This window comes from Anopheles funestus, chromosome 3RL, assembly GCF_943734845.2.
Source record: "Anopheles funestus chromosome 3RL, idAnoFuneDA-416_04, whole genome shotgun sequence".
Lineage (NCBI taxonomy): Eukaryota > Metazoa > Arthropoda > Insecta > Diptera > Culicidae > Anopheles > Anopheles funestus.
Genome location: NC_064599.1, coordinates 50854502 through 50881937, shown reverse-complemented (window position 1 = coordinate 50881937; position 27436 = coordinate 50854502). Strand labels below are relative to the sequence as shown.

Sequence of the window (27436 nt, the reverse complement as noted above, 5' to 3'; positions counted from 1 at the left end):
GTTCAAAACATCGTATCCAAATAAAAACTCATGAAATAAACGTTTCGTTTGAGTTTTTCCAATTTATTTTTTATACATTTCTTATTATTGTTTCACTACACAGACAAGAATCTACTGCATTAGAAATTTCCAAAAGGTTTTGCTTTTTTTTTTCAATAATTGTCGAATAGCACACTTTTTTTAACCGAAGCACAAAAAACACAACTATAAAATGTGTTCTCTTCTAATGAAGACCATTTTCATTTAACTTGAAACTGTCATATAAACGGCGCTACAAATAAAGTTCATTTATGTTTCACTTAAAAATATTGCTTACAATTTTGATTGTCAACCATGAGAAATGATAAAGAAAATCGTATAAATTTGAAAGTTAAACCTGCGGCCAGTTTTTTTCTAGACGTGGAAAATTAACGATATTCGGTACATAATTAAGATACACATGTTTTTTTTTTTGTAAGGCTACCACACATCATATCAAATAGCCATATCATTGTCATTGGTAGCGTAATGATTCTGGCTAGTTTTTTTTTCAACCGGAAACATAGTACGACTTGTATACGATAGCCATAGCATATTCTTTTCAAAATTTTCCTGTGGAGACTAGGATAGAGCTTTACATGTTTGGGCAATTTAGTGCGCCGTAGCTTAGTAGCTAACTTAGCTCATCTTTGGATTTGATTTTCGAAAACAAACGGTATCCGAACCCGCGACAGACGTATTTTTATAAAGCGGTCGGTAATATTGCCCGCACTGTAGATTTTCTAAGGATTGTAATAAATTTTATTCTGTATGCTGTATTGTTAAAAAAGACGCTCTGTTGTTGAAACCTTTCATTAGAAATCGTTAAAAAGTAGAATGTAGATTGGATAGTTCGGAATGTTTGCAAGGCCGGAGATTCTTTGGTGGGGAATGTAATGATCTGGTGGGATTGTAGTTCATGTATACGTTTTGATTCGCTCTAAGAATCCATATCAAAAAGGATATGGCGTTGATGATGTAAATGGTATTTTGTTTTTTACACAATTTTTCATTACGGTTAGTATATGCAACAGTCACCTTGTTCAATTATATGAACTTTTGTTTACGATCAGGTTAATATTGTACGTGTATATATTGAAAAGTAGGTAAAAAAAAAAACGATAACCGACAACACAACGTCAATAAAGTATGATTCAGCACGAATGCAATCCCAATTACTATTACTTTCCGCTAGATTACAACAAAACCTAAAACACATTCATATATCGGCATTTAAAGCCATCAGCTCTTTTGTTGCAGTAGATGTAGGTATAAGTAGGTAGACAGTTAGAAGATAGCTGGAGATGTTCAGTTTTTGGAAGTGGCTCCAACGTTTGCCGGTGCTGTTGCTGGCCGTTGCCCTGGAATGGTGGCGGAGTTCGTACAGTTGCAAATAGCTTCGAAGATTCGTAAAACAATCCCTCTAGTGCGTGTCACCATTCGATGTTGCTTGATGCCACTAAGAAGTTTGTTGCCTGCGATAGGATAGTGTACAAATAATAAAATCAGTGAATCAGTGATGATCACTTTGTGATCAGTGTAATTTTAATCTTAGCTAATGCAAGTATGTGTTTGATAACAGAACGTATTCAGTTTTCATTTACAACGCAAAAGAAAATAAAACAAGACATTATACTCAAGAATATACATATATTTGTCTTCTAATCCTACATGGAATGTAAGTCCCGACCGGTGTATTGTGTGCAATCTAAACACCAAGAATACATTTACCACAACAAGTAGTTCAAATCGCGTCCGAAACAGTAAATTATTAAAGCAGATTGTAAGTGTTTCATTTCCAGTATTTGTGTCATCGATTCCGGTGCGCCCTTGCTTCATGGAAACATGAAGGTGTCGGGGGTAAAATCAGCCGCACACTTCGCAGAGAAGTATGCCTTATCACAGGGATCCTTGTAGGAAGCTTCTGCAAAAAGGTCGGGAGAAATGTTTACCAGTTCGCAAGGGGCCTATACGTTCCCAATAGGCTTACGGCGGATTAGTTTTATACGTACGTGCGTCTTTGCAATGACTTAACGCTTCCTTTGCCATAGTTTTCAGCTCTGGCGGGAGGATTGCTTCAATTTGGGCCATTGTTTTGGAAAAGCTGATTTCACCTTTCTTTGTCATCTGGCCAAATTTAGCGGGGGTAAAAACGGGTCGTTATTGATACCGATTGTAAAAAACAGAGCATTATCATGTTTTACACCCAATCGTGTGGTATACTTACAGTTCCCGCCATCTGTGCTATGCACATGGTGTAGCACTTAAGCTCTTTGTCAGGATCGGCAGGAAAAATTGATTTCCTTAAACCGTGTAACTCCGCTTCAAAAATTTGCCAACAACAGACCAGAGCAGGAAATGAAATGAAACAACAGTAACAGAGACGATATCAGAACACTGTGCAAGAAGTGCCCTCAGATGTTGATAACCATTCAAAACAGTCACTACCTTCTTCAATTTTAAATTTAGGAGCACATGCTTGACGCATCATATCCATCGAGTTGGTAAGCTGTTTCATAGTCATCTGTTGGCAAAAACAAATACCATTAATTCTCCGCTTTGTATGGCTGGTGTTCAAAATACTTACAGCTCCGTTAGCATGTTGAACCAAAAGATTAGCACAAAATGTCACCACAAACGCCACTTTGTTCATGCTACAAAATGCATTGTACAAGGTTCAAACACGAACCACGAGCATCTATTGAGCATGGTTCGAATAAGAAAGCTTGATCACACTGTTAAGCTTTCGCTTTTATACCGAAACCCTAAAACTTACTACCCACGCTGTACTAACGATAGAATTACCCGATTTTACGATATAATGTCGCGTTGTCAAAACTATCGAACGTCGAAATCACAATTAAACGGTTGTTCATTGACAGGGCAAGTAGTGGACAATTAAAATGTGCACTGTGCAGTTCTGCTTAGATTTCGAGTGTTATAATTACACGTTTACACATGCATTTCATTGGGCAAACTAATGCATTACTCACCATTTTTAGGTCGATCTTCCTCCTGTTTGAAAAAAAAACACACGTAAAAAGAAAAATCATCGTTAGCGCACGCACCATTTCCAACAATCCCATTAATAACACCAAAGCACCATTGAAGCTTACCAGTTTGCTTTGTAGCTTTATTTCCGCATTTTTCTGTGCCTCTTCCAGTACACTGTCGAGGAATAGATTCAGTTCGCTCATTTTGTCTGCATCTTGTTTGAATTCTGCTATTTTCGTATCGATATCATCATGACAGTGCTGAACGTCCAGATTCATTTCCACGCGCATTGTGACGGAATAGTTACTGCGGCTGGCTGCCCTGATCGCGTTAAAATGAATGAATCGCCGGTTGTCTAGCGCAAATTTGTAAAGCCTGCAGGGGGAGGGGATGAGATGAGAACAATAGCTAAAGCTGGAATCTTCAATATGCACTAAATAAGCCACATGTGAGTACAGTTAGTCGCCGAGATACGCGGATTCGCACATATATGGGTTTTTAAATTTGAATATAGTATAAAAGTTAATTTTAAGCAAATAATTTAAAATGTAAAAAAATATTTTCTTATAGAATTTAATATTTTTTTAATATCTTGTTATGATATTTTCCTTGCAAAAAAAAAAAATGCGAGCAGAAAAGGAAGTTGATTCTAAACTGTCAATTTGAAACGAATTTGCAGGAAGATTCCACATACGCGGAATTTCTCAATGCACGGTTTTCTTTGGAGATCTCCGTTGTCCACTATAATAGTGATTCTCGGAGACCACCAGCAGTACATTGAAAAAGGAAATTCAGCAATTAAAATGTGTTTAGAGCTTCTCTTACTATTTGCTAAATGTCTCAGTGTAGGTCTAATGTTTTAACGACAATTTGATTTTATGTTACCAAAAATAAGTATATGTTTTATATTATCACCACATATACAATTAAGGAACTTGCGTACACGAAACATATTTTATTCATAAAGAGTTCGTGCATCTGTCAGCACAAACAAAATTGTATAGTAAAAACGGAAGGAAATGGTGTGACTCTATACTATTTTTACAACAATAAAAAATCCATTAACAATGTTCTCCAATATTACATTGTAAAAAACATGTCCAATGCAATATTGTATTCACGATGCAAAACGGACTATTTTTGCCACAGCATAGCTACCGCACATACGCACATTTCAAATTGTCCTTGACCTAGGGTAGACTTTTGCTTCGGAAGCTCATGCTGACATGCTTGTGCTGAAAACTTTTCTGTATTCCATTTCCAGTGTGTGCCCACTAGCCATGGCAACGTGTTGGATATCGTGTCGGGGGGGGGGTTTTTTTTGGCAGGCACGAACGAGAAATTATCTCATTTCGCTGGAAACCCTACCAATGGCCCGGAGGCTGTTAGGCTTGGACCGGTTTTTCGCTATCCACTACCTCAACATGGTCGGTCAGGTCAGTTGACCGAGCTGGTGTATCGAACAGATGGGCTCTCTGGGCTGATGACTTGCATGCGCCAGGTAATGTGTAGATAGCAACCGTGCATTTGTTTTGGTTTCCAGCTTTACTGCTCTTTCGCATTCATACGAAATTTGCTATCGCTGTCTCGTACACGTTTCCTCTCGTGTGCACTTTTGCCTCGTTAAACACTGGCCCCGTCGCGAGTAGAAAATGCGTCTGTACTACAGATAATGCTCTCCGTTTTCATACTCACACGAGCTGCTACCTGTTCATTTTTGTGTGTACCTCCACCAATTCCCGCCAACTCGCTCCGTTTCGTGTCGCTTTTCTGAATCGTGTGAGTACGATGCACTTGATGCGCGTAGCCAACACGGGTGTTGCAGCACCAGCGCGTGAGAAACGGTTTTGTGCACAGCAGGCAAACCTCTAGCAAGCCGTAAATGCGCCAGATTATCTACCACTTTAACACTGCTGTTGTGCTTGCTTATCGCTGCTATCATTGACGAACTTGCTTCTCTCTTGCGAAAAACTTTTCATCACTCGCTGCTTACTAATTTTTGAGCCAAACATCCCTAGTCTAGGCCTATTTTTGGCTCAATAAAATTACTCATTCAATTACGAAAATCAATTTTCTTATCTGATTGAAAATCATCGCGTGTCAGCGCTCTCACCTCTCAACACAAATCAGAATCGGCAGGATTGTAGGAAAGCACTGGCTCCTGCCTCAATGTACGCTCCGCGTTTCCGTTCCTTGTGGTTTGCTCCCTCCGGTACGCGTTATTCCTTTTGTTGAAGACTATCCTTTTGGTAATCCTTTTGCGTATAAAACTGGTGTCTCGTTTGGTTCGCTTAAAATGCCTAGGCCTTGTTTCGCTATACACTAAAACCACCCGACTGTTGAATACACGATTAAAACACACCAAATATTGTAGCAAGCAAGGGCACGCAATTTAGCACTACGACTACTCGTGACGAATATTCTGGCCGACTAGCTGTGCTACAATTATCGCACAAACCAGAACATGGGACGCTCAATTGCCAACCAAATACAGATTTTTCTCTCGCTCCCGTATCCGAGACTCCGCTGCTCGTTAGCCAGCGTCACTCTCGAGCGTACTCTTCCCTAGAGATGTCTGTGGAAAAACGAAAACACTTGATACCAGCCAGTCCTCCAGCCAGCCTGTGGAGCGTGTTTTCCACACGTTTGAAGGACGAAATGGGGAAATTCGATAAACAAGAAAGCTTTTTGGTGGGAATTTAGGACGCCGTGTTCAGGGACGTATCGTGTGCTTTTGTAAGATAATGAAAAGCTCCGCTTGCGCATTACTACTCTACGTAACGCTTGGAAAAGTGTCTACACGCGATACTTGGGGAAAAGCTTAGCAGCTTACAGAGTTGATCGCTTCTACATTCCGACATAGAAGACTAGGTGGTTAGAAAGCAGAGATTTCCGATTATAAACTAAGAATTAGGTTTTTGTTTTTGGAATTCCGTTTTAAATGTGCTAATGCAAAACCGCATTACTAAACGGGTTTTGAATGTACTGGTATGTATTAAGCTCAATTGTATTTGAGATATCATAAGGGAGAACAACCTTAAATTCCGTTACTATTAATGGTCTGATTCTGAATCTACAGAGGATACCAGAGCCTCTAGCCATTATTCATAACCAGCAAACGCTTTACAAATTAGTATTCGTAAGACATTTGAAGTATATTTAGTTTTCGTAGTTTTTCACATTTCGAAAAGAAGTATACTAACTAAACATTAATAGCCAAACCAATCTATTTAACATGGAGCAAACCGATACAGATTACAAAATTTAAAAATTTTTAGACTTTGCTAGCTCAATTTCAGCAGCTGATAGACACCCTGACCAAAAAAAGTTAGAGATGAATAATTTTTCATTCAAATAATTCTAATTTATATTTTACATTTAATTTTCAAACATACTAAATTTTTATATTTGTAACTATATAAAAATTAAACTTATATATTGTTAATTTTTGTTCACATATTTCATTGAAGAATTGAAAAAAAATTATTTTGAGCTTATAAAACATTTAGTTATTACTTAACATAACTTACATGACCTTTTTATGATGATGGGATGATGATTTATCGAGACCCTGCCAGCTGGTGTATGTGGTAAACGGCGCCGGTTCCACACAATAGGACCGTGTATTAAATCTCATCTCGATCGTCGCCCCGTGGCAAAGACTGACTATCCGGCTACGTAGTAAAACACGTCTAGTAGGTCAGAAATGGCCGGTGTGACCTGTAAGATCGTTAAGCCAAGAAGTAGAAGAATTATTAAACGGTATTATTATTACTATGTATATCCAAGCAATATTGCCTTGTCGTTGGCCAACAAATTTAATAAAAATCATATGCCGCAATGTTTGCTCTGGATAAATCAGCAGTTTGTTTATTCATTTAAATAACTAGAAACCACGGAAGATAGTCTTACGTTTGAAGAAGAAGATGATGAACAAAATGGGACATGATTAAACAATTGAATCGAGAACTATTGATATTTCATGTAACAAAGTAATTCTTCTACTTTTACAGCAATAAAATCTAAAGAGATCGTGTCGAACCATTTCTGGTATTCTTTAACTTTATTCATTCGTAGCGGGAAAATCAATAAACAGGGCATACAAGGGAATCCAGACGAGATTTGATAGCGGTCCTTTCTTGTGAAGACTGACGTGGCTATCATCTATACCAGGGACGTCCAAACTTTTTAGATGTTGAACCGCTTTGAGTGGAATAACCACAGCTGAGGTCCAATCTCGTAGTTTGGAGACCCCTGATCTACACCATAAGGCCGCCACTTCATGTACATAAAACTGGTAAATTTTTTATTCGCTTTATGAACTGAAAACTGAACTACAACTGGTAATTTAGGTTAAGATGATCAATAAAAAATAGGAAAAATTGTGGTATCTTCGTAATAATGGTAACTTGCATCGACCGGGTTATGTGGAACTTCATTTTTGGCTCACCGTTTTCTTGTGTAGATGCAGAAAACGCGAAAGAACCAGGGTATCCTTGGAGCTTTTAGTATTCCTTTCATCAATGATATTGAAACACTTTTTTCAAACCATGTTATGCATATGTACGCTTACGACATAAAGATCAAGATCATAAAGATCACGACTCTATTATTTAAACATAAAAAGATCCTGGTAATATATGGCTATACTCTTGATAAACATAAACTTTACTGAAAAATTATACTTACTGATCACTACTAAACTGTGCTACACAAGAATAAACGAAAGTTAGTAAAAACTTGAACCACCGAATGTGTCTAAAGGCAGAGAATTTTTTAGACAAACGATTTGATATCAGTAACTTTTTTCAGTTAATAGGCTGGAAACGGACTGGCCTTAGGACAAGTTTACTAAACCCTTCATAATGAATTGTGTTTTTTTCCTATTAGGCATATGAGCTACATTGCCTATTGCCCGACACGTAGCTTAAGCAATGTATCCAGCAAAGCTCCTAGTCTATGAAATTGAGGTTCCTTATTTATTAGCCATACTAAATGCTTTTGTCGCTAATTTTCGTGTGAGTTAAAGTGCTCCAATAAATTGTTAAATACTCTGAATATTGAGGAGATAGGGTGGTTTGAGCCGCTGAATGTGTTCAGTAACGATCGCTTTATATTTATGTTTATAGGTTATATTGCAGAAATTTTTAGGTCCTCATTGTATGTATGACTTTAGACCTCAGATACATCGAGAGTTAAGTAAGTATCGCACATTATTCGTTGTTAAGCTAACAATGTGTGAATGCTTGGCTCGCTCAGCAACATACTCATTTGGAGAAAAGCTATTCAAGTTTGTAGGTCCTCATTGTACGGTTGTTGTTGTGGGAACAAAGTCGGACTGAGGGGTTCGTCGTCTTTGAGTTGACTATGCGAAGAATAGTCGAAGCACTTGCGCTAGCTTTTTGTCGCGTATGTATAGCGTCGCGGAACGGACTCCAATAATCGCATTCTTCTCTTGCGGGAAGACGGCTTGCCAGAATTTTTGGAGTGAGGACAACTAGCCTTCTCTTCTGGGTTAACCAGAACTAGTATCTAGCTGTGGACCTTCAATATTTGCTTAGCCAGAACCTAAGACCCTTTGTTGAGCTTCGAATTCGTCAGTATGAGGTTTAAATTGCAAGAGAGCATTTATTAGTAATGTAAGTAAGCATTAAGTACATATTTAGGTTTAAGCGCATAGCGTTGATCACATCACTCGTAATGCATCTTCAGCAATTTGCATTGTTCGATTCTTTGATTGTTATGATTATGATTCACCTGTGCGCGACCATGATCTTCTGAACGTATTACCTTATACTTAAGTTCGAAACTCATAGGTTTATCTCAACGCGCTTCCGAGTTTGTTTATGTTTATACGTATCGCGCCATGACCTGCTTCATCTTGCTCATGATTGCTTAAAGTTCTCGCATGCTCGTTCTGTCGCGTTCGCAACAACGGCTGTAAACAAATAAAGCCTTGTCAGTTACTTCGCCACCTGATCAGTGACTCTTATCCGAGCAAAAAGTTACTAGAACCGCAAAGGTGGTAAATGAATACGGCTCCTCCAGGAACTACATATATCGACGCATACACATAACATATTTCGATTACACCAATGATTTATAGAATTTAGACTGTTCTTTTGAGGGACTACTATCTCAAAAGATGTTAGGCTTGCATTTATGGCTTTTCTTGACTTTTTTTTACCCGAAACAGGATAGTCCGCTCTGCGTACGGGTATAGTCCGGATGAAACTTTGTACCTGTTTATCGTGCATTACCGCTACCATACTACTCAAACCCACAAATTAATGAAGCCTATTAGTAAAAAAGACTGGTCTGATAGTTGTTATCAAAATAGGGAAAAAATGGTACAAATGCGAGGTAGACAGAATTGAATAAATACATGAACAAAATTTAATTGTGACTAAAATGGTTAAGCGTTTCTGAAGCGTTTTGTAAATGCCAAGAGAAGCTGTCACTCAGTCGTCATACTTGTCAATTTAACGAAATGTTGATACGTGTAATCGCGCCGTAATCAGTTATGTCGGATGACATTTGACAAAATAAACATACCGGGAACATACTGTAAGCAAAAATAAATCATGATATCGGTGCTACGAAGAATTGCGCTCCCCAAACAAATATACAAGCTACAATTATTTCAATACTCTGGCAATGCTGAGGACTTAAAAACGAAGGAAAATTTGAAGCCAAACGACTCGGAAACGCACTTCGGTTTCCAAACCGTAAAAGAAAGTGATAAATGGAAAAAAGTACACAAAGTCTTCGAAGAAGTTGCCGCATCGTACGATTTGATGAACGATGCTATGTCTATGGGTGTACATCGATTATGGAAAGATATCTTCATCGAACGATTATCACCCGTAGGCAATGGCATTCGGCTGCTTGATATGGCTGGAGGAACGGGAGACATATCGTTTCGGTATATGAAATATTTACAAAAGCTTCCAGCTATAGATCGAAAACCGAGTCATGTCACGGTTTGTGATATCAATCAAAATATGCTCGATGTGGGTCAAAAACGTTGGGAAAAGTAAGTGATATAATAGCTGTTGTGATGTCAAAAATAATGAAACTAATGAATAATAACGCTTTCTTTTGATAGACTCAACTTGCCAAACGCCGGTGACACAATTGAATGGGTTTGTGCAGATGCCGAAAAATTACCTTTCGATGATTCGTCATTCAGTGTTTACACTATTGCTTTTGGTATCAGAAATTGTACTCATATCGATCGAGTAAGTATTGTGCACACAACGTTAATGAGTAATAATACTAATATTTTGTTTTGTATTAGGTTCTTGCTGAAGCATATCGTGTGCTTCAACCTGGAGGGCGTTTCATGTGCCTTGAATTCAGTCATGTCAACAACGAATATCTGAAATGGTATTATTTTAACGATAGTTAAATGACATGTTGAGCATTGATATTTTTTGTTATATTTTTAGGGCATATGATCAATATTCTTTTCAGGTGATTCCACCAATGGGACAAATTTTAGCCAACCAATGGCAACCGTACCAGTACTTGGTAGAGAGCATACGAAAGTTTCCATTACAAAATGAATTTAAAGTTATGATCGAAAACGCTGGTTTCAAATGTGTTCAATTCGAAAATTTGACCTTCGGTGTTGTTGCAATACACTCAGGATTTAAGTTATGAGATGAATGTACATAATACAAAAAAAAAACCGAAATAAACTGCATCTGGATAGTGATAGCAAAAATGTATAGATTTGTACGCAATATAATCGTTGTTAAACTTTATTCAACTGTTGAATACGAGTAATTAGTATTTGAACGGTAAGTAGCGATATAATATGAAAATATTATTGCTTCCTCTACACTGAACATGACTTCTACGTAGATATTTGTCCATCGTACCCCGTCTACTCAATCCTACATATAAAACAGCTCCGTTCAGTCATGATTTAAATTCTTTCTTTCAACTAATGTCACATAATTTTTTACCGTTGTAAACGAAATAAAAATAATAGTGAAAGAATTGTCTTGTAGAAATTAATTCCTAATTAAGTCGTAAATTATGTAAATAATCTCAACTCAGGAATATTACTATTTTTTTTATTATTTTATCAAGACTAGAGCTATTCATGTGCAAGGTTTATCAAAAATATATGAAAAATTAAAAGTACTCAGCCAGACACTTTATTGAAGGAAAGCGGACGTCAGCTGTTTGACGTTTGCTGTCAATACAATCATTGTGAAAGGCAGATGCGCACGCTTCGAAGCTGCTCCCGTTCCCGCTAGTAGACGGCGTAATATTATTGTAAAAAAAAAGTTATCGAGTGTTATTGTGCTTCGTTAATCGTGCGTTAGGTTAATCGTGCGATAGTTGTAAAGTGCAATTGTTAAAGGCGTTTGCCGCATGAAACTGGTATGTAATGAAAGTGGTGGGCAACTTTGTGAGGGGCTATCAATTGTTGAACGTCATTCAAGGTCCGTCATTTTTTCATGTACTCGAAGGGTTTGACATTTCAACCGTCAACGATACAGTGGTTGTCAAGCTAACTACCTGCTTCATAGGGCTAGTCTTATTTGCCATTGAAAATAATAATGTTTCATATTCGGAAAAATTGTAGCAAAACCGAAGCATCACTAGATATTATCATAAATAAATTGCTTCACTGATAGCTTATTTAGAATTGATGATGATGGTATGTGAAAATTAAACCTGTTGAAACTATGTTATTGGATTTAACATTGTATAGGAATATAAAACTGTACATTATACTAACAATTTAACACCGTATTAATTCTTAATAAATTAAATATTATTATAAATGACTGTAACATAATCTTACGGATTTGTTATGTAAAAACTGTCTAATCGATACGGTTTCTAAAGTTCAACTCCTCCTAAGTTTAGAATTTTGGATGCATTTACGGACTGGATAGAAATTACGATTAATTAGTATTAAAACGACTCGTTTCATAAGCGGGTCTTAAGAGTATTATGTTTGTTGTTGCTCGGTTAGAACGGCCTGGCCATATCAAGACTTATTTTACCAAGTAGCAGGATAGTCAGTCCATGCTACGGGGAGACGGTCCGAATGGGAATTGAACCCCAGTCTTGCCCGTTTGGGTCGGCACCGTTTATCACATACACCACCGGCCCGCCCCATTAAGAGTATTATTAAACTTTAACAACTTTAACAATACTATCAGTATCGATTGTTAATCTTTGTGAGCTTGGCGCTCAAGTTTTTGGGTTTACAGTGGTGATAAACATTAGCACCAAAGCTATGAAATAGCTTCTTTATGATCATTCAGTGCCAGCAACACCGAATATAAGCCATCATATCAGATGCAAAAATGATGTAATGATACAAGTGATATCTTAGTTATTGATTAATGAGGATTGTAAGGTGATGTATATGGTAGTCTTTACACGACAGGACGGGGTATCAAATCCTATCAGGACCGTAACTCCGTACACAGAACTGACTATCCTGATAAAGTTCAATAAAGTCAAGACAAGTCAGAAAGGGCAGGAAAAGACCTTCCGAGGTCGGCGGATTGCCATGTCGGTTTCTTCAATGCTACGTGGTAGCTGCTCGTTTAAAGTAACGATTGACTAGTAACTGACCAGATCTCCATCGCTAAGTCAATAGCATGTCACCTTAGGTCTAAAGTTGTTTCGGTGATCTGCTCTTGATAAACATTTTCTTTCGGGGCCGTAAAGCATTCTGATTACTTGAAGTTCTCACACTCTATTCCTCCCAGTGTCTTTTCTTGGTGCTATGAACTTTTTTCTCTTTTCGTCTGAACCGTTTATATTCCTTTGCTCATATGCACTAGCTTGTATCTTGGATATACGGCGTCATATGCTTTAAATCTGCACGTAGGAGAGCCTATGGGACCTTCAAGAGGCTTCGTATCCTATCCGTTTTTTGATCAAACAACATTACTTGTATTTTGTATCATCGCACGACCATCAAATAAGGCAGCGTGTCAAAATTTTCTTTAGTAACCTTGGTTTTGAAATGTTTTTTTTTGTAACAACCTTGGTTGAGACGTACGCAGCCAATTTTATTTTAGCTGTCACGATGACAGAAGTTTTGGTTGACAGATTAGTTGCATCAAGCTAACCTAGACAAACTAATCTTTTGCAGAGAACTCGTGATTTTTTGTTATTAAATTAGTAAAAAATTGTTTGATTTATATTATAATATGTTGTAATTCAGATAAGGATTGTTTACTGTTACAGTGAAGCTGAACGATTTCACAAAGTGCTTCCATGTGGTGTTGTATCTTTATTCTCTTATAAGTTTTGTGAGTCTGTTCTGAAACAGGTAGGAATCCTTTATTCATTCTCTATTCAATTGATTGTATGCCTGCTAAAGTGTTAGCAATCCTGATCCTAAAGCGCTCAACGTTCGTCGGTCCTTTTTTAATTTTGATTTTTTCTTTATTTGTGGCTTTTGTTTGATTGTTCTACCTTTTTTACGGAATAACCGCGATTTCGGGTCTTTATGCAACCACAAATATTTATGTACACAATAGATACACAATAGACGACCTCTAAGGTCATGTTGGCCATTTCTGGCTTACTAGACTTATTTTTACCACGTAGCCGGATAGTCAATCCTTTTTACGGGGGGACGTTTCGGATGGAATTTGATTCCGATCCTGTCCGATCACTCAGATCAGATTTTATTTTCTTCTATTTCATAATTGTAACACGTTGGTCTAAAGTCACTGAACAGTAAACAAACATTCAATGATGAAAATTGAACCTAGTCTACGAGCTCATTGAACAACGAGCAAACCTCAGATAACAAATGTATATAGTTTTCGCTGTGATCGAGGTAGTTTGCATGTATATATATTTTTTCTCACCTTACCTTTAAAAAATAACCTTAAAATTTCTATAATTGAATATTTATGCTTGTTTACTATTGCAATCTAAAGAAAATTTTGACAGTTCGCAATTTCGAAATATTCAATGAACGGAACGGAAACGAACTGGTTTGTTTTTCACTGAACAAAAAAATTAATCGAAATAATTTTCCATACGATTTAATATTGTTTGTTCAATGTTCAGTGAATGTAGAATAGCGGTAAAAAAAACTTTTGATTCTGATTCAAGTATTAACGCGATTTATGTAAATATTCGTCAAAAAATTCGATTATATGGATGTTTGTTTAATTTTCGTAATATAAACTCCGGGTGGCAGAAAGTACATGGGTCGGTGTGATTTCTTTTTCCTTACATCACAATATTATTTATCAATATAATCTTTTTGTGTTGGAAGATGATATTTTGAGATAGAATCCAAAATCAGATGACAGTATTTTCTCCTGGTGAATAAGCCCTTTAGTTAGGACCACACTGGATGGGATATAATTGCCTATAAACTAATGAGTTTGCAACTCGTAGGTTGGGTTGTTTAACCCAATCACTGTTTAACACCATTGTCAATTTGAATGTCCACGAAAAATTCATGAGAAATATTTAAAAAAAATTACGATTTTTTTCAAAATTTTGTATGGGCTTTGACAGATAAAATCGGATGCCAAAAGCATCGTATGATATTATCTGTCAAATTCCATACAAAATTTTGAAAAAATCGTATACCACTAAGCACTACCACCACCAGCCTCATGAGAAATGACAACCTCGTCAACCTATTGAGGTACTAACTAAGGCTGGTGGCAGTGCTTAGGCTCCTTTAGCTGGAAGATTTTTTAAGATGGCAGAACGCATCCAGGTTACGTCCAATTTGCAACTGAAATGCTCTTATTTTTTATGTTCACATGTCATGGTAAACGAGAATCTACTCCGCACAAGACGAATAGTTGTTATTAACCCTGTTAATGGGAAACTGAACAACATCATATTTCAGGCATACCGACCGATTCGCTTAGCCAGCAACTTGAAAGGTTTATAACATAATCGTGCAAATAAACGTAGAGCAACCTTTGTGGTCAATATTCGATGAAATAAGATGATAAGTCCATATATAAAAAAAACAAAATCAATCAAACAAAATCAAATCAATAAAAAAAAACAATCAAAAATTTAATCATAGACAATCTATCTATATATACAAAATTAACGTGTCGCAATGTTTGCAGTTTGTGAGCGTTCGTTAGGTATGAGAATAGGTGTTTAAGTACTTTTCGTTTCGCTAAGTGACTTTTTGCCAATGCTATTTGCTCTTTTCTGCTTTTTTTACGGGGGTTTTGATAGTTATTAGCATATCAAATAAGTAGAGCCATTTTTACAATACGAATAATGTTGAACACTACTTATGTTGAATAAGGAAGCCCAGAAATTCCGGGCCTCTTGAAGTTTTAGTGCGCCAAAAGAAGAAAATTACAAAGTTTTGCCCACTGATCAACAATCACAGATGGAATTTACATCCGCTTCATTCCTTCGCAATGCTTTGAAGAATGATATTGAATACTCCGCTCATCCTTAAGTGGTCTTCGGTGCAATGGACAATAAATGTACACTTTGTCATGCGCTAAAATTTTAACTAGAATCAGGTGGGATGCGTTAAACATCAGGAGAATTGTTTTTACCATTACAGCCGTTGAAGAGTTATCTTACCGACACAGATTAGGATTCAAATTTACCGATAATCTACTCAAAATCATTGAATGTTTCCAATGAATTCTTCTGCATTAAATGCCAAGAATAGTTAAGTTAAGCTAGGTTTGCGAGGTCAGTTAGTATATAAGTCGTCTCAATCCCAGTCGTTTTCATGTTACTGTTCTTCAAAGTTCATATGAATTTAAAAAGGAAATCTGTTAAAAATAACTATTATAAACTAAGTTTACAACATTTTACTATTAATGTATCAAACGTTACAGATTCTAGTTTATGTAATAACCATTACAAAAACTTCACATTCATAGTAAAAAGCAAAACACAATACAATCATATACGTATGCAATATAAAATCACACAACTCTCTAAATCATATTCTTTTATATTCATTTTAATTATTATATAACAATATTATTTATAACACATGAGTTGTAAATGGTTGTAAGTGTTACAAAAAGTGTATTCGGTATTCATGTTTAACTGTTTTCACTTGATCGGAAACACCTAATACTTTATTTGTTGGAAGTAAAATGGTGAAAAATTCGTTAACTATAATTAAGAAATAAGAGGGTGGTGAAGACATTTGCAAAGCGAAAGTTTATTAAAATCATATTAGATACCACAATAACTGGACCATGGAGATTCGACTAGCGATAGATTAATATCGCTTCATGTAAACTTTCTGGCAGTACTCCCTACATGATAAACGGAAAAAAATTTCGGCATTTAGCTAAATTATAATTAAGACAGTTTTGTCGTTTAAATAGTATCAGTAAAAATCGAATTCAGGTACTTGGTTGTTTCATATAAATTCCTTGCTGTTCTGTCAATGTATTATTGTTTAGTTTGTATTAGTTTAGGAAGTTTTTTATGTATTCTATGTATTCTGAAATATGACAATTTTTTCTTGATTTTATTTTCAGGTTCCTCAATACTGCTGAAAAAACTGAAGAATTGCAATGGAATTGCAACAGTCAGCGCAACAAGCGGTATACCTAAAAAATATACTGAAACCCTGGACCAAAGAATCGCTGACGAAATGTTGGGATTGGTGCAGTCCAATGCTCGATGAAAATTCTCTAAACAAACTTTACAAGTGTATGGGAAGTTATTGTAGCTACAGTACGAATGATACTGGTGCCATGATATCCCATCTGCATGGGCACGAAGATTATGTTGACATTTTAAAATGCGCATATTGTGTTGCATCGTTCAAGGAGATACATGAACTAATTGCGCACATTAAAATAGAGCACGGACAATGTCGATATCAATGCAGTTATTGTTTCTATCGCTCACTGGACGCCGCAAATGTTTTAAATCATCAAAAAATATATCACAAAGAATATCTGTCGGTTGAAAATTCCATTCTTGAGCTTGCAAAACATGATGAGATACCCAGAGTTGATTATATGAAGGCGGCTGTTAGAGGAAAAGTACGACAAAAGATCTTAAATTGCACAGGTATGTAAGACATATGACAATTTTATTGAACAAATTTCAACGGTGAATAATAATAAATGAAATCTTTTTCTTCCGATAGCATGTCACGAGCAATTTCTGGCCATATCATCGTACATACAACATATAAAGTCGGTGCATGTTGGAACAGTCGTATCATGTAGCTGGTGTCGGAAGGAAATCGTGAAGGATAATGCAGCTGCACATTTGCTTACTCATTATATTGGAACGTATGAATGTCTATATTGCGACTACGCCTGCAACATCAAGCAAATGATGCAAAGACATCTAGGCAATGTTCATGCCACTAAACCTTTGTTTTGTTCGAAAAGGCGTGAAGTAACAGTATGAATGAATATGATTTACTAAATTAACCTCATTTACTAATATGTTGTTATTTTTTTATTTTTTTACAGGATGCGCACCTCCCGAAAAAAAAATATCTGCTAGATTTACGGGAAAAGGTTCCTACAGAATTGATAAAGCTTTCAGACGTTGTTCCAAACACCACTACTGTCATTTCTAAAAAAAGCGTTACCGAAAAAGAAGCCTCAGATAAAGAACCGCAAATTCCAAAAATTCTTAATGTTCAAGGCGGAATCAAAGTCACTGATGATGGTGTAATCATGGCTGCAAATCAAATATTACCAAAAACACCAGGATATACGAAAATTTCTTTTACAAGTGAAGATGTTAGCATTGTTCCTGCCGGTAATGTTCTTGTAAAACGAGCAGCAGATTCGACTACCATCAACAGCGCTAAGCGAGCGAGGTTGGATCCTGCAGTGTTAAGATTATACGCAAACTCTAACATAACTTTAACGAAAACTTCAAACACAATGCCATCAACATCTGGCAATGTGCCAATTACTCGTGATGTTGGTGAAAAACAATGTTTCATTAAAACTGGCTTACCACGAAATATTGCATATTCTACAGATAGTGGTATCGTAAATTGCCAGACATCTGTAGCTCTCAACAAGATTTTGTCCTCCAAGGCATTAAGTGTGATAGCTAATTCAACCGAAAACAGCTCTGAATGTTCTGATCTTTTAGAACAAACTATGTCCTCCGTGGAACAGGACAAATCTATTCCTTTTTCTTATCGTTACGCTTTAAGTGAGGGGAAGAAAAAATCGAGCCCAGTAAGCTTTCGGTTGGTGGAGTTTCAGTCTGTTATAGACCTATACTATCGCCATTTAAGCATTTGTTTGAACAAATCAAAGATTACACCGCTAGATATTAATGTGTGTAGTATAGGCGCTTGTACCCTTCGCTTCGCAGATCATGATACACTATTTCAACACATGAAAAGTCGTCATGGTGTAATAACAATAGAAACTCCGCTAACAATAGTATGCTCACATTGTGCGCTTCAAGTTAACAATATTAGCAATTACTTGTATCATCTTTCAGTACATAGTCTCAATCAGTATGTCTGTTTCCTGTGTTGCTTTACCCATTTTCTTCTACCAACAGTTGTCACTCACATGAACGTGGAACATAGCTGCACTTCGGTGCAACTATCCTTTGCACATCCTGTAAGGAAGGATTTACTATCTGACATCATTATCGTAATGCCTGGCACGATTACTATGGATGAGAAGCGAAAATGCATTCAAGAAACCATAAAACTCGGGGAACAACTCTTGGGACAAGGTGGTAGTTCGACAAAACCAGGTTTGATACGGTCAAATAATATCATTGTAACGGAAACTGCAAATAACAAGCGATACCCAAAACAATCTCACTACAGCACGTTGTATAAATGTGGACTGTGTCAGACTGTTGAAACTAGTAAACTCTCACTACAAAAACATCTGATCGAAGATTGTGTTAATAGGAAACGAAATTTTTACATATGTGCGCATTGTAGCAAAATTTACAAAAATTGGACCAAAAATCCGGAAAAAATTTTCGAGCACTTATACTATCATGGCGAAAATTTGTATGGTTGTGGAAGCTGTTCATACTATCACTATTTGTTTGAAAATGTAGCTACGCATATTAAGACGGCGCTGCATCATTCTAAGTGCGAGATAAATGTGTTGCGTGAACCAGTAGATCAATGGGAATGTAACGTATGCCAAATGAAATCTCCTTTCAGACAAACTATTATGGAACACATGCAAAATGTTCACGATTTGCCAGGAGAACGTTTCATGTGTTCATTATGCAACTTTCGAACGTTAACAAAAGAGAAAAGCATTAAACATTTCAAACAGAATCATCAGAACCAGGACGTGGTAATGATAGAAATGTATCACGAGACCGAAATAGAGAATTCATCAAATAATGAAGACACGGATTCTGATGCTTCTAGTGATGTACAAATTATTGACGATGTTATAGAAGCTTTATCAATCTCTTCGTCAAGTGATATGGAAAACGATGATGATAGGCTGACAGAATTCGATAAAGAAGCGGAAGATTTGAGCGATCAGAAATTACTTCGAACTTGTCCAATATTAAGAGAGCATAGTTATTCCAAAATAGAAAATGATGAAAAAACAGTGCACGTCAACGCGAAAGTGAAAATGGAAAACTGTACAGGAACGAACCCTACATTTGACACATTTACCGGTAGGAATGTTTTATCAGAGCGTAACCAACCATCCATTGAAAGTTTCGTTGATGCTGCAGATGAAGATAGTCCTTCAGCTTCAGCTGAAGTCAACGAAGTACTGAGCAATACAGCTGTCCAGCAAGAGGGTACAATAGCCACAGAAAGGGAACTACAACATAGCTTGTCCCCATCCACGATAATGAATGGGTTGTCCATGGAACGCCGTGCGTCTAAACGAGTTGCTGTAAAAAAAGATGTTAGATGTCGCTGGAATGACTGCACCAAATATGGTTGCATCTTTTGTGATAATAGTTTTGAACACTATAAATCACTGCACATGCATTCTCGATTTGTACATGGCAGTATGAGTAAAAATTTCCTACTTGACCCGAAAGTCAACACCAGTCAAATCGAAGGCTCCTTTACAGGATTTCGGTTATTAAGTATTGTGCGTTGCTTTTACTGCGATAAGCAAGATACATGTTCATCGCTTAGGATCCATCACGACAAAAAACATGAAGGGAAAACATTCATATGTCTTGACTATTGGAACGCTTTCAAATGTGGCCTTTGTGCATATCTTAACGGGTCTGGCAATGAGAAGGAATTCAGCTATCATTTCCAACAGTTTCATAGCGATGGCAAAAATTTTATATCGGCATTTGATCACATTGACGATACATTCATTCAATGGGCAATGACACTGGGAAAGAAGCTTAGCGTACGAAACAATGCAGAGGTCAAAGTAATAAAATATATTTGTGGTACTTGTGGTGAAAAGTGCGAAGATGAATTGAATGTGGGCATGCATGTAGCAAGGCATATTTTAAAATTTGATTGCGATCATTGTAGTGCAAACTTTAAGGAATTAACAACACTGTATGAACACGTCATAATGATGCACCGGAAGGAAGACTATGTTCCTCCGCCAACCGTTCCAATATTGTCCGACCAACTGTTGCTTGATGTTCAAATGTGTTTTATCAATGGGTTTATTTTATCAAAACGCGAAGCACAATTTACGAGTCATGGATCGTTGCAGATGTTAGAAGAAGGTTATCAAAAGTACTACGAAGATCAGATTAAAGCATTAGATAGGTTTAAAGCTTTGTTGACGATCCCTCTTTCAACAACAAGTACAGAAGAAGATAACACAACAGGTAAATCTTTTCTTTTAAATCAGAAGTCTTGGCCAGTCCTTAAAATACTACCTGTAGATGTAACCACTTTAGAAGAAGCTGTGTAACTCGATCTATCGTATTTGATTGTACATTTTCTTTGTTTGAGATATTCGAATAGGCTAACATTATGTTTACAAAAGTCTTATCTCGTCTAGTTGTTTAATAATTCATAGTTTGTCAGATCTAAAAAAATTAGGATACCATAAAACCGCGCGAGTAAAAATAAGATTACTTTGTGTTAAGATTGTAAAATTTAGCAATTAGATTGAGATTGAAAAATGAAAGTTATTGGAAATTAATGAATATCAAAAAATGATTAATTGTTCATTACATTTATTCGTATTACATGCACTGGAAATCGGGAAACAACCCAATTCTTTCACACGACACATCCGGTGTAAAAATTCCACCACGACTGCCATCTGATTCATCTGTAACAAAAGATTAATATCCGGTTGCGCGATAAAATAAGCTATGGAAAGCTTAATATATTGGGTAGTTATGCCACAAATACTACATGTTATGAAGAAAAGCATTGCGTAAGAAGGTATGTTTGTAACACAGTTGAAAGAAACTTCTATTGTAACATTCTGTTCTAAGTATTACTAGCATCACAGTAATACTATATTGTCTGTCAATAGTTTTGACGATCCTTTTTAACGGGCTCTGTACTGTTTTAGTGTGTCGCATATGTTACAGTACGCTACCACTTTTCGGTCTTATGTAGGCAGTACAGATACGGTCTGAATTGAGGAATTGCAATAATACGTGCAATGCGCCCGATTAATTATGGTTAAAACGATCCGATCACCAATTCTATCGTAACCTTCTTTATAATGGCAACTATTTGTAATCCCTGCATCCTAATTCTTCACTCCATTCCTGATTTAGTTACCACAATCGTATTATGATTGGAAAAGGCTAAGTTTTTTTAAAGAACCATTTGTTTAGCCGCGAGCCGGACAATTCACATGAATGCAAATAAACAACTATATGTGCAACTTATTATCTGAAGAAAGTCAAACTACAGCACTACAAACTACAGTAATAAATTGTAATATTTCGAACATAGACTACAAAGATTTGCTAATTTGGCAGTGCTATTAGGGATCAGGGTGTAAAATTAATTGCTTTTTAAAACTAAGAACAAAACCAAACACTTAATTTGTAATACATTACTTTATATCATATTGTAACTATTTTTCATTAATCTAAGCTGCCATTTTATTTTGCTCGGTCATACATACGTGTATTTTGTTGACGTTTTTTAGCCTTGATTGTTGTTTTCACGTAGACTAACAAAACTGTTCGGGTTATATTTTGCGTTAGCATTAACATTGAAACGATTCAATAGTTCATTTTTAAAAGCGAAACAACCAAACAAGCAACAAATTCAAGTGTTATTGAGATATATGTTCGTTTAAGGTAAAAAAATAAATAAAAAAATAAAAACGTTGCAGTGCATTGAAACCATAATCCATCATGATAAAACAAATTGTTCTGATCCGCTCGAATATTTTAATCTGCTGTTTTACCATATAACCTCATCGAAGCAATTTCGTGTCGAATTGAAAAAAAGTTTTAAAATGAAAGTAAATGAATGTAACATAAATGTCCGATTTAAACGAACGGATTTATTTTTTTGTAATGTAAGAAAAATGTCGAACCTATACTGAAGCTCACTTAAGCTATTTTATACCGTTGCTAGTTTCTAATTTAGCCTTCCCTTACCAAGCGATTACTGAAATAATAAAATTGTCAAACATACAGCTATTTGTAAAAAAACCTATTAACTCTTGTGTTGCTTGCATGCAACTCCACCAACGAACAATCCTTCAGTATTAGTGATTAAAACGGTGAATCATTTGGTAACTGTTTTTAAGGCAATTCAAGTTCTACTTGGCGGCACTATGGTAACACCGCCTTTCTCTACAAGGCAGGATCGAATTTCAAATCTGACTTCACTGCCACGAATAATTTTAATCAAAGAAAGCCAGAATTAGCCAAAACCTTTGGAGGTTATAGTGTCACAAAAGAAGAAATTCTACTGCTTTCAAGGAAGCCTTTGACCATGTGTGTAACTGCTTCTTCGAATGCCAACGTGAATATGGCGATTGGTTCTATACTTATTTGGCGTTACAAAACGTTATTATAATTATTGTGAAGCCCATATGCCGATCTTTGTCTCAATAAATAAATAAATAAAATTAAATAAATTATCGGTAATTACGGTTACATAATTGTACTATTTGAACGTCTTATTTTTAAAAAGTGTAGCTAATTTTTTGTAGGTTGCGTTTAATTTGTGATTAAGCTTATGTGTTTGAGACCTTTATACCCACTACCTAAAGGATAGGATATTTTCAGTAAAGTTCATTATTATTAATCTACCGATTAATGATAACGTTTAATAAATTAAACACAAACATATTTTTAATCACGTTCTCCCTAGTGTTTTTTTTTCGTTTAAATGATTTCATCCAGCTCTTAATATTTGGATGAAACGTTAGAACGTGCAGCGTGAGTTCGCAAGACACTCATCAGAAACTCGTGCACATTCGTGGAAATGAGTGCCTCGTTGTATGTGTATGGTTAAAACAATTTAATTTTTACTTCATTTTAGAGGGAATAAATGTTGTTATCAGATTACTGACAAGTGGAATCGAAAGAAACATTTAACATATTTTATGCAAATTAGTGGATTTGTTTTAAGCATAATACCTAAGTTACGGTTTTATTTTCAATTCAACTCCAATGCAAGCTAAGATTCAAATATACGATTCTATGCCATACTTTTGTAACGGACACGATGAGCACTCAGAAGTACTCGTGTACGTTCGCTAAACTGAGTGCTGTAGTTGAAATTGGGTGGCAGATATAACATTCAGTACGGGCAGTCGTTTTTCCATTGTCAACGGAACCGGTTCCACTAGCAGCCAACAGCTCTTCGTTCGCTCATAACCATTGGAGGCGTGCGTCCAAAGTTCGTTGCACGCACACGTACCGAATGTACCGTCTGTCTGAATATTCGAACAACTGCATACGGTGCATATTTGCACGCTAGTTTTGCCGAGTGCATTCCTTCCGGATGATTGTGAAAAACGGCGGTGTGCTAGCAGTAGAGGCAGCCGATAAAGAGATAGTGCCCTGTTAGTGTATTGAATCGGAATTGGTAGAGGAATTTTCGATTACGTGGCTCGTAACAAACGACGGTCGCTTCCGTACATCGTGCGTTAGCGTGAAAGATCTAACGGCCGTTAGTAAGGCGTTTCGAATTCCAGCATAACAGCAGTAAGCGGGAATGTGTAGTGCAGCCTGACCACTACTGCGACCGGTTGCAGACAGTGTAGGGTGCAGGGCAGAAAACAAAACACTGTATCATTCCGTCTGCGAAGATTCACCCGATTTCATCCCACAAACCGCACACACATACAATGTACGGTAATTGACCGTTATCGAAGGTCCCGTCGGGATCGTTGCGCACCGCGTTAGTGTTGGCGCACGTGTGTGGATATGTGAGTTTGCATGTGCTGGAAGATACATGTGGCGTTGGGTCGTTTGCTTTCTTTTCTTTTCCCCCATCCCCGTGTGCGTGTATGTTGTGAACGGAAAATGAAGAGATAATTAGCAAGTGCGCTGCAGCTGCAACGCGAACATACCGTTCGTCCGCCGCCTACGCTTGGTCGGTAGTGTTGTGATGTTGCCACCGGCCACCGGGTCACTGGTTCTGGCCGGCACCCGTAGCGTCCGTAGCGGCCATTTCGTGATCGTTGCCACCGTGCGAACCGTGGCACCACAGGAATAAAAATAAACACTAAACCGAGCCGGTGGGGATGCAGTTTGGATGGAATTGCACTACCGAGAGCGAAGAGTGCGCGAAATGGAAAAGCGCCAGTGATGCGGGTCGACAGTGAAAAAGCAACGAAAAAACCCCCAACAGTAAGTGTAGAATTTAGCGGGAAATGACGGGTTGATGGAAATGGAAGAAAAGCAAAGGGAAGGGCACGAAGGTACAACAAAAAAAGCGACAAAAACACACAACAAGCGCAATAACACACATAAATAGCCATCGCGGGAGTATTCTTGCAAAATATTTACGATGTGTGCCGGCGATGGAAAATTTATGAGTTTTTAACGATAGCAGCATATTTTTCTGCCAAGTCTGCGCGCCTAATCGTTTGTGATCGTGTGCTTCACGGTTCGGTGGTTGGGTGGTGCTTTCCCTTGTGTTTTTCCAGCTGCTTCAGTAAGGCACGATCGTTAGAAGCAATCGTGAGAAAGGGAAGAGGTGGACACAAAGACACTGGGAAGCCAGTTTTGCTACGCTCGCTTCCCCACAACAAAAAAAAATTTGGCGCTGGCTGTCGTATCATATCGGAAGAAATTCCAATTTGCAATCGGTATCAGTGCAAAGAAACGCGAAATTAAATCGGAACGATACGAGGCTGAGCGTTCGGGCGGAGAAAGTGTGTGTGTGTATGTATGTGTGTTTGTGTACGTGTTGCTGGAGGGTGTTCCCCCTGTGTCTCGAGGCCTCTAAACAAAGTGACTTCCGTACGAGAGAGAGAGTACACGGGTAACGGCAATGCTTCTTGGGAGTGAATCGGTAAAAGATATTTTCGCCTCGGCAGGCAAACTCTGCGTTGCTACGCAGCCTTCGGCAAAAGTCCCAATATCCTCGGTGGGGCGCGCGTTAACATTCCAAAAGTCCTTTTGTTATGCCAACCCCTGCCACACTCGTAGCAGCAGGCTCCTCGATGATAGTAGCAGTGTGGCTGCCACGATTTCCAATTTGATCGATAAGAATACTTCGACGGAAAAGTTATAAAAGTCATCCGGGAGGCAACTTCTCGCCGACCCCTTTCCCTCCTTCGCCATTCCTCCCTACTTACCCTGACCGGATACCGGTTGTCATCGCCATTAGGCAGCCATAAATCGGAGAAATCCGTTCACCATCACGGGAAGTGAACATACAGTGCTGAAAGGGGAACACACATTCACGCAAGCAACAGACAAAGGCACGGACAAACGGGCGCTACTGTTGGCACTGGCTCTGCTACAGGTGTGTCGTCGTAACTAGAGATGTGCACACTGAGTAAGAGTGAGTGTGTGAGTTTAATCCTGCAAAGGAGTTTATGGTTTCAACTCAGCAAAAGGAGTTTTTATGACTCTTTTATTCACTCTTTAGCGTTTTTACTCACTCACTCTCTCTGCCGACTAATGACTCACTCCTTGCCGTTTTACTCACTCACTCTCTCTGTCGACTAATGACTCACTCCTTGCCGTTTTACTCACTCGCTCTCTCTGCCGACTAATGACTCACTCTTTTGCGTTTCAACTCACACAATAAGAGTGAGTAAGTGTTTTGTTATTCTTTTTGACTTTAAATCAGTCAATAAGAGTGATTAAAAATGTTTTGTTATTCTTTTGGATTTAAATTACTCAATAAGAGTGAGTAAGTGTGTCGTTACTCTTTTTGGATTTCAATCACTCTACTACAGTGATTAAAATGCAATTTCGTATGAAGCTAATTTATTTGAACTTCATTATTCGAAATTATGTATTACAAGTCTGGCTGTAAATTGTTTGGCGTAAAACATATTTCATGAATTCCAACATAACTTTTGTTTACTTTTAAATATGTTTTACGCCAAACAATTTACAGCCAGACTTGTAATACATAATTTCGAATAATGAAGTTCAAATAAATTAGCTTCATACGAAATTGCATTTTAATCACTGTAGTAGAGTGATTGAAATCCAAAAAGAGTAACGACACACTTACTCACTCTTATTGAGTAATTTAAATCCAAAAGAATAACAAAACATTTTTAATCACTCTTTTTGACTGATTTAAAGTCAAAAAGAATAACAAAACACTTACTCACTCTTATTGTGTGAGTTGAAACGCAAAAGAGTGAGTCATTAGTCGGCAGAGAGAGCGAGTGAGTAAAACGGCAAGGAGTGAGTCATTAGTCGACAGAGAGAGTGAGTGAGTAAAACGGCAAGGAGTGAGTCATTAGTCGGCAGAGAGAGTGAGTGAGTAAAAACGCCAAGGAATAATCAACACATTAGTTTAGAATAATATTTTTATGACTCTCAAAAGAGTGAGTAAATGTTTCAAATCTTTATAACCACTCTTTCACTCTGTTTCAACTCTTTGAAAAGAGTGAGTATTCTCATCTCTAGTCGTAACGCACGTCTCCGCACGTGTACATGGTTTGTGTGGTGTGTCATATTGTGGCGAAAGACGAAGACGGTGGCTTAAAAATAAGTGAGCAATTTTGAGTGGCCGATTCGCAGCAGGCAAGCTCGTCTTTTGCCGTAGATGAAGATCGTCAAAGATTGCGAGTGATAATCTTCGTGCATTATGTTGAGTTGATTGAGCACTGCGGATGTGGATATTACACACAGGTACGATGCTCGGTGCGCTTAGGCCGCATTAGAGGCAATTTGATGAGATGTATTAAATGTGGTTTATGAATACTTATTTGAGTTGCTTAAAATATCATAAATTGACGAAAAAACATGGTCTATCCAACATTATGTTCAGAGAAATTTATTATGAAAGTAAACATTTCGTTGAGTGTTTAAAGCTATAAAACAAATTAGTGTGTTGGGCCTGCAATACAGAGTT

The 27436-nt window shown here is 37.3% G+C and overlaps 4 protein-coding genes across 7 annotated transcripts in view; 2 read left to right on the top strand and 2 right to left on the bottom strand.

Moving 5' to 3' along the window:
* Nucleotides 1-54: 54 nt before the first annotated feature.
* Nucleotides 55-5654, bottom strand: LOC125769681 (uncharacterized). Of its 2 annotated transcripts, none has more exons than XM_049438489.1 (4): nucleotides 5126-5654; nucleotides 3135-3387; nucleotides 3012-3033; nucleotides 55-1493 (listed from the first exon to the last, which is right to left on the bottom strand). In XM_049438489.1, the coding sequence occupies exons 2-4, from the start codon at nucleotides 3300-3302 to the stop codon at nucleotides 1327-1329; spliced, it is 357 nt and encodes a 118-aa protein (XP_049294446.1). In that variant the 5' UTR covers nucleotides 3303-3387; nucleotides 5126-5654; the 3' UTR covers nucleotides 55-1326. The 2 variants fall into 2 exon arrangements, with proteins under 2 accessions (XP_049294446.1, XP_049294445.1); XM_049438488.1 differs by lacking the exon at nucleotides 5126-5654 and adding an exon at nucleotides 4740-5119.
* LOC125769693 (general odorant-binding protein lush-like) lies at nucleotides 1649-2776 on the bottom strand. Its single transcript, XM_049438502.1, has 5 exons — nucleotides 2606-2776; nucleotides 2467-2542; nucleotides 2246-2340; nucleotides 2031-2145; nucleotides 1649-1942 (listed from the first exon to the last, which is right to left on the bottom strand). The coding sequence occupies exons 1-5, from the start codon at nucleotides 2669-2671 to the stop codon at nucleotides 1854-1856; spliced, it is 441 nt and encodes a 146-aa protein (XP_049294459.1). The 5' UTR covers nucleotides 2672-2776; the 3' UTR covers nucleotides 1649-1853.
* A 3835-nt stretch (nucleotides 5655-9489) lies between the features above and the next one.
* LOC125769664 (2-methoxy-6-polyprenyl-1,4-benzoquinol methylase, mitochondrial) lies at nucleotides 9490-10781 on the top strand. Its single transcript, XM_049438472.1, has 4 exons — nucleotides 9490-10048; nucleotides 10121-10253; nucleotides 10313-10401; nucleotides 10464-10781. Exons 1-4 carry the CDS (start codon nucleotides 9597-9599, stop codon nucleotides 10675-10677), a joined length of 888 nt encoding a protein of 295 aa, XP_049294429.1. The 5' UTR covers nucleotides 9490-9596; the 3' UTR covers nucleotides 10678-10781.
* Nucleotides 10782-11166: 385 nt separating this feature from the next.
* Nucleotides 11167-27436, top strand: part of LOC125769604 (somatostatin receptor type 2-like) — a 33114-nt gene continuing 16844 nt past the window's right edge. The window contains exons 1-4 of one of the 3 annotated variants that reach the window (XR_007419064.1): nucleotides 11167-11409; nucleotides 16515-17055; nucleotides 17135-17397; nucleotides 17469-24738. The gene's annotated coding sequence lies outside the window, so the exon portion shown is untranslated. Of the gene's footprint in view, nucleotides 11410-16514; nucleotides 17056-17134; nucleotides 17398-17468; nucleotides 24739-26993; nucleotides 27214-27436 lie in introns of those variants that run through there. The other 2 variants (XM_049438368.1, XM_049438370.1) reach the window with 2 other exon arrangements.

Bases quoted from the DNA above. Each gene is read 5' to 3' on its own strand.
- LOC125769693 (XM_049438502.1), bottom strand. From the start codon at position 2,671: ATGAACAAAGTGGCGTTTGTGGTGACATTTTGTGCTAATCTTTTGGTT. The intron at 2,543-2,605 runs GTAAGTATTTTG...TTTTGCCAACAG, and splicing joins TTCAACATGCTAACGGAGCT to ATGACTATGAAACAGCTTAC. The intron at 1,943-2,030 runs GTACGTATAAAA...ACCTTTTTGCAG, and splicing joins AAGTCATTGCAAAGACGCAC to AAGCTTCCTACAAGGATCCC.
- LOC125769681 (XM_049438488.1), bottom strand. From the start codon at position 4,954: ATGATAGCAGCGATAAGCAAGCACAACAGCAGTGTTAAAGTGGTAGAT. The intron at 3,388-4,739 runs GTACACACAAAA...CTCCCCCTGCAG, and splicing joins GTTGGCGGGAATTGGTGGAG to GCTTTACAAATTTGCGCTAG. The intron at 3,034-3,134 runs GTAAGCTTCAAT...TTTTTCAAACAG, and splicing joins TAAAGCTACAAAGCAAACTG to GAGGAAGATCGACCTAAAAA.
- LOC125769664 (XM_049438472.1), top strand. From the start codon at position 9,597: ATGATATCGGTGCTACGAAGAATTGCGCTCCCCAAACAAATATACAAG. The intron at 10,254-10,312 runs GTAAGTATTGTG...GTTTTGTATTAG, and splicing joins ATTGTACTCATATCGATCGA to GTTCTTGCTGAAGCATATCG. The intron at 10,402-10,463 runs GTATTATTTTAA...TTATATTTTTAG, and splicing joins AACAACGAATATCTGAAATG to GGCATATGATCAATATTCTT.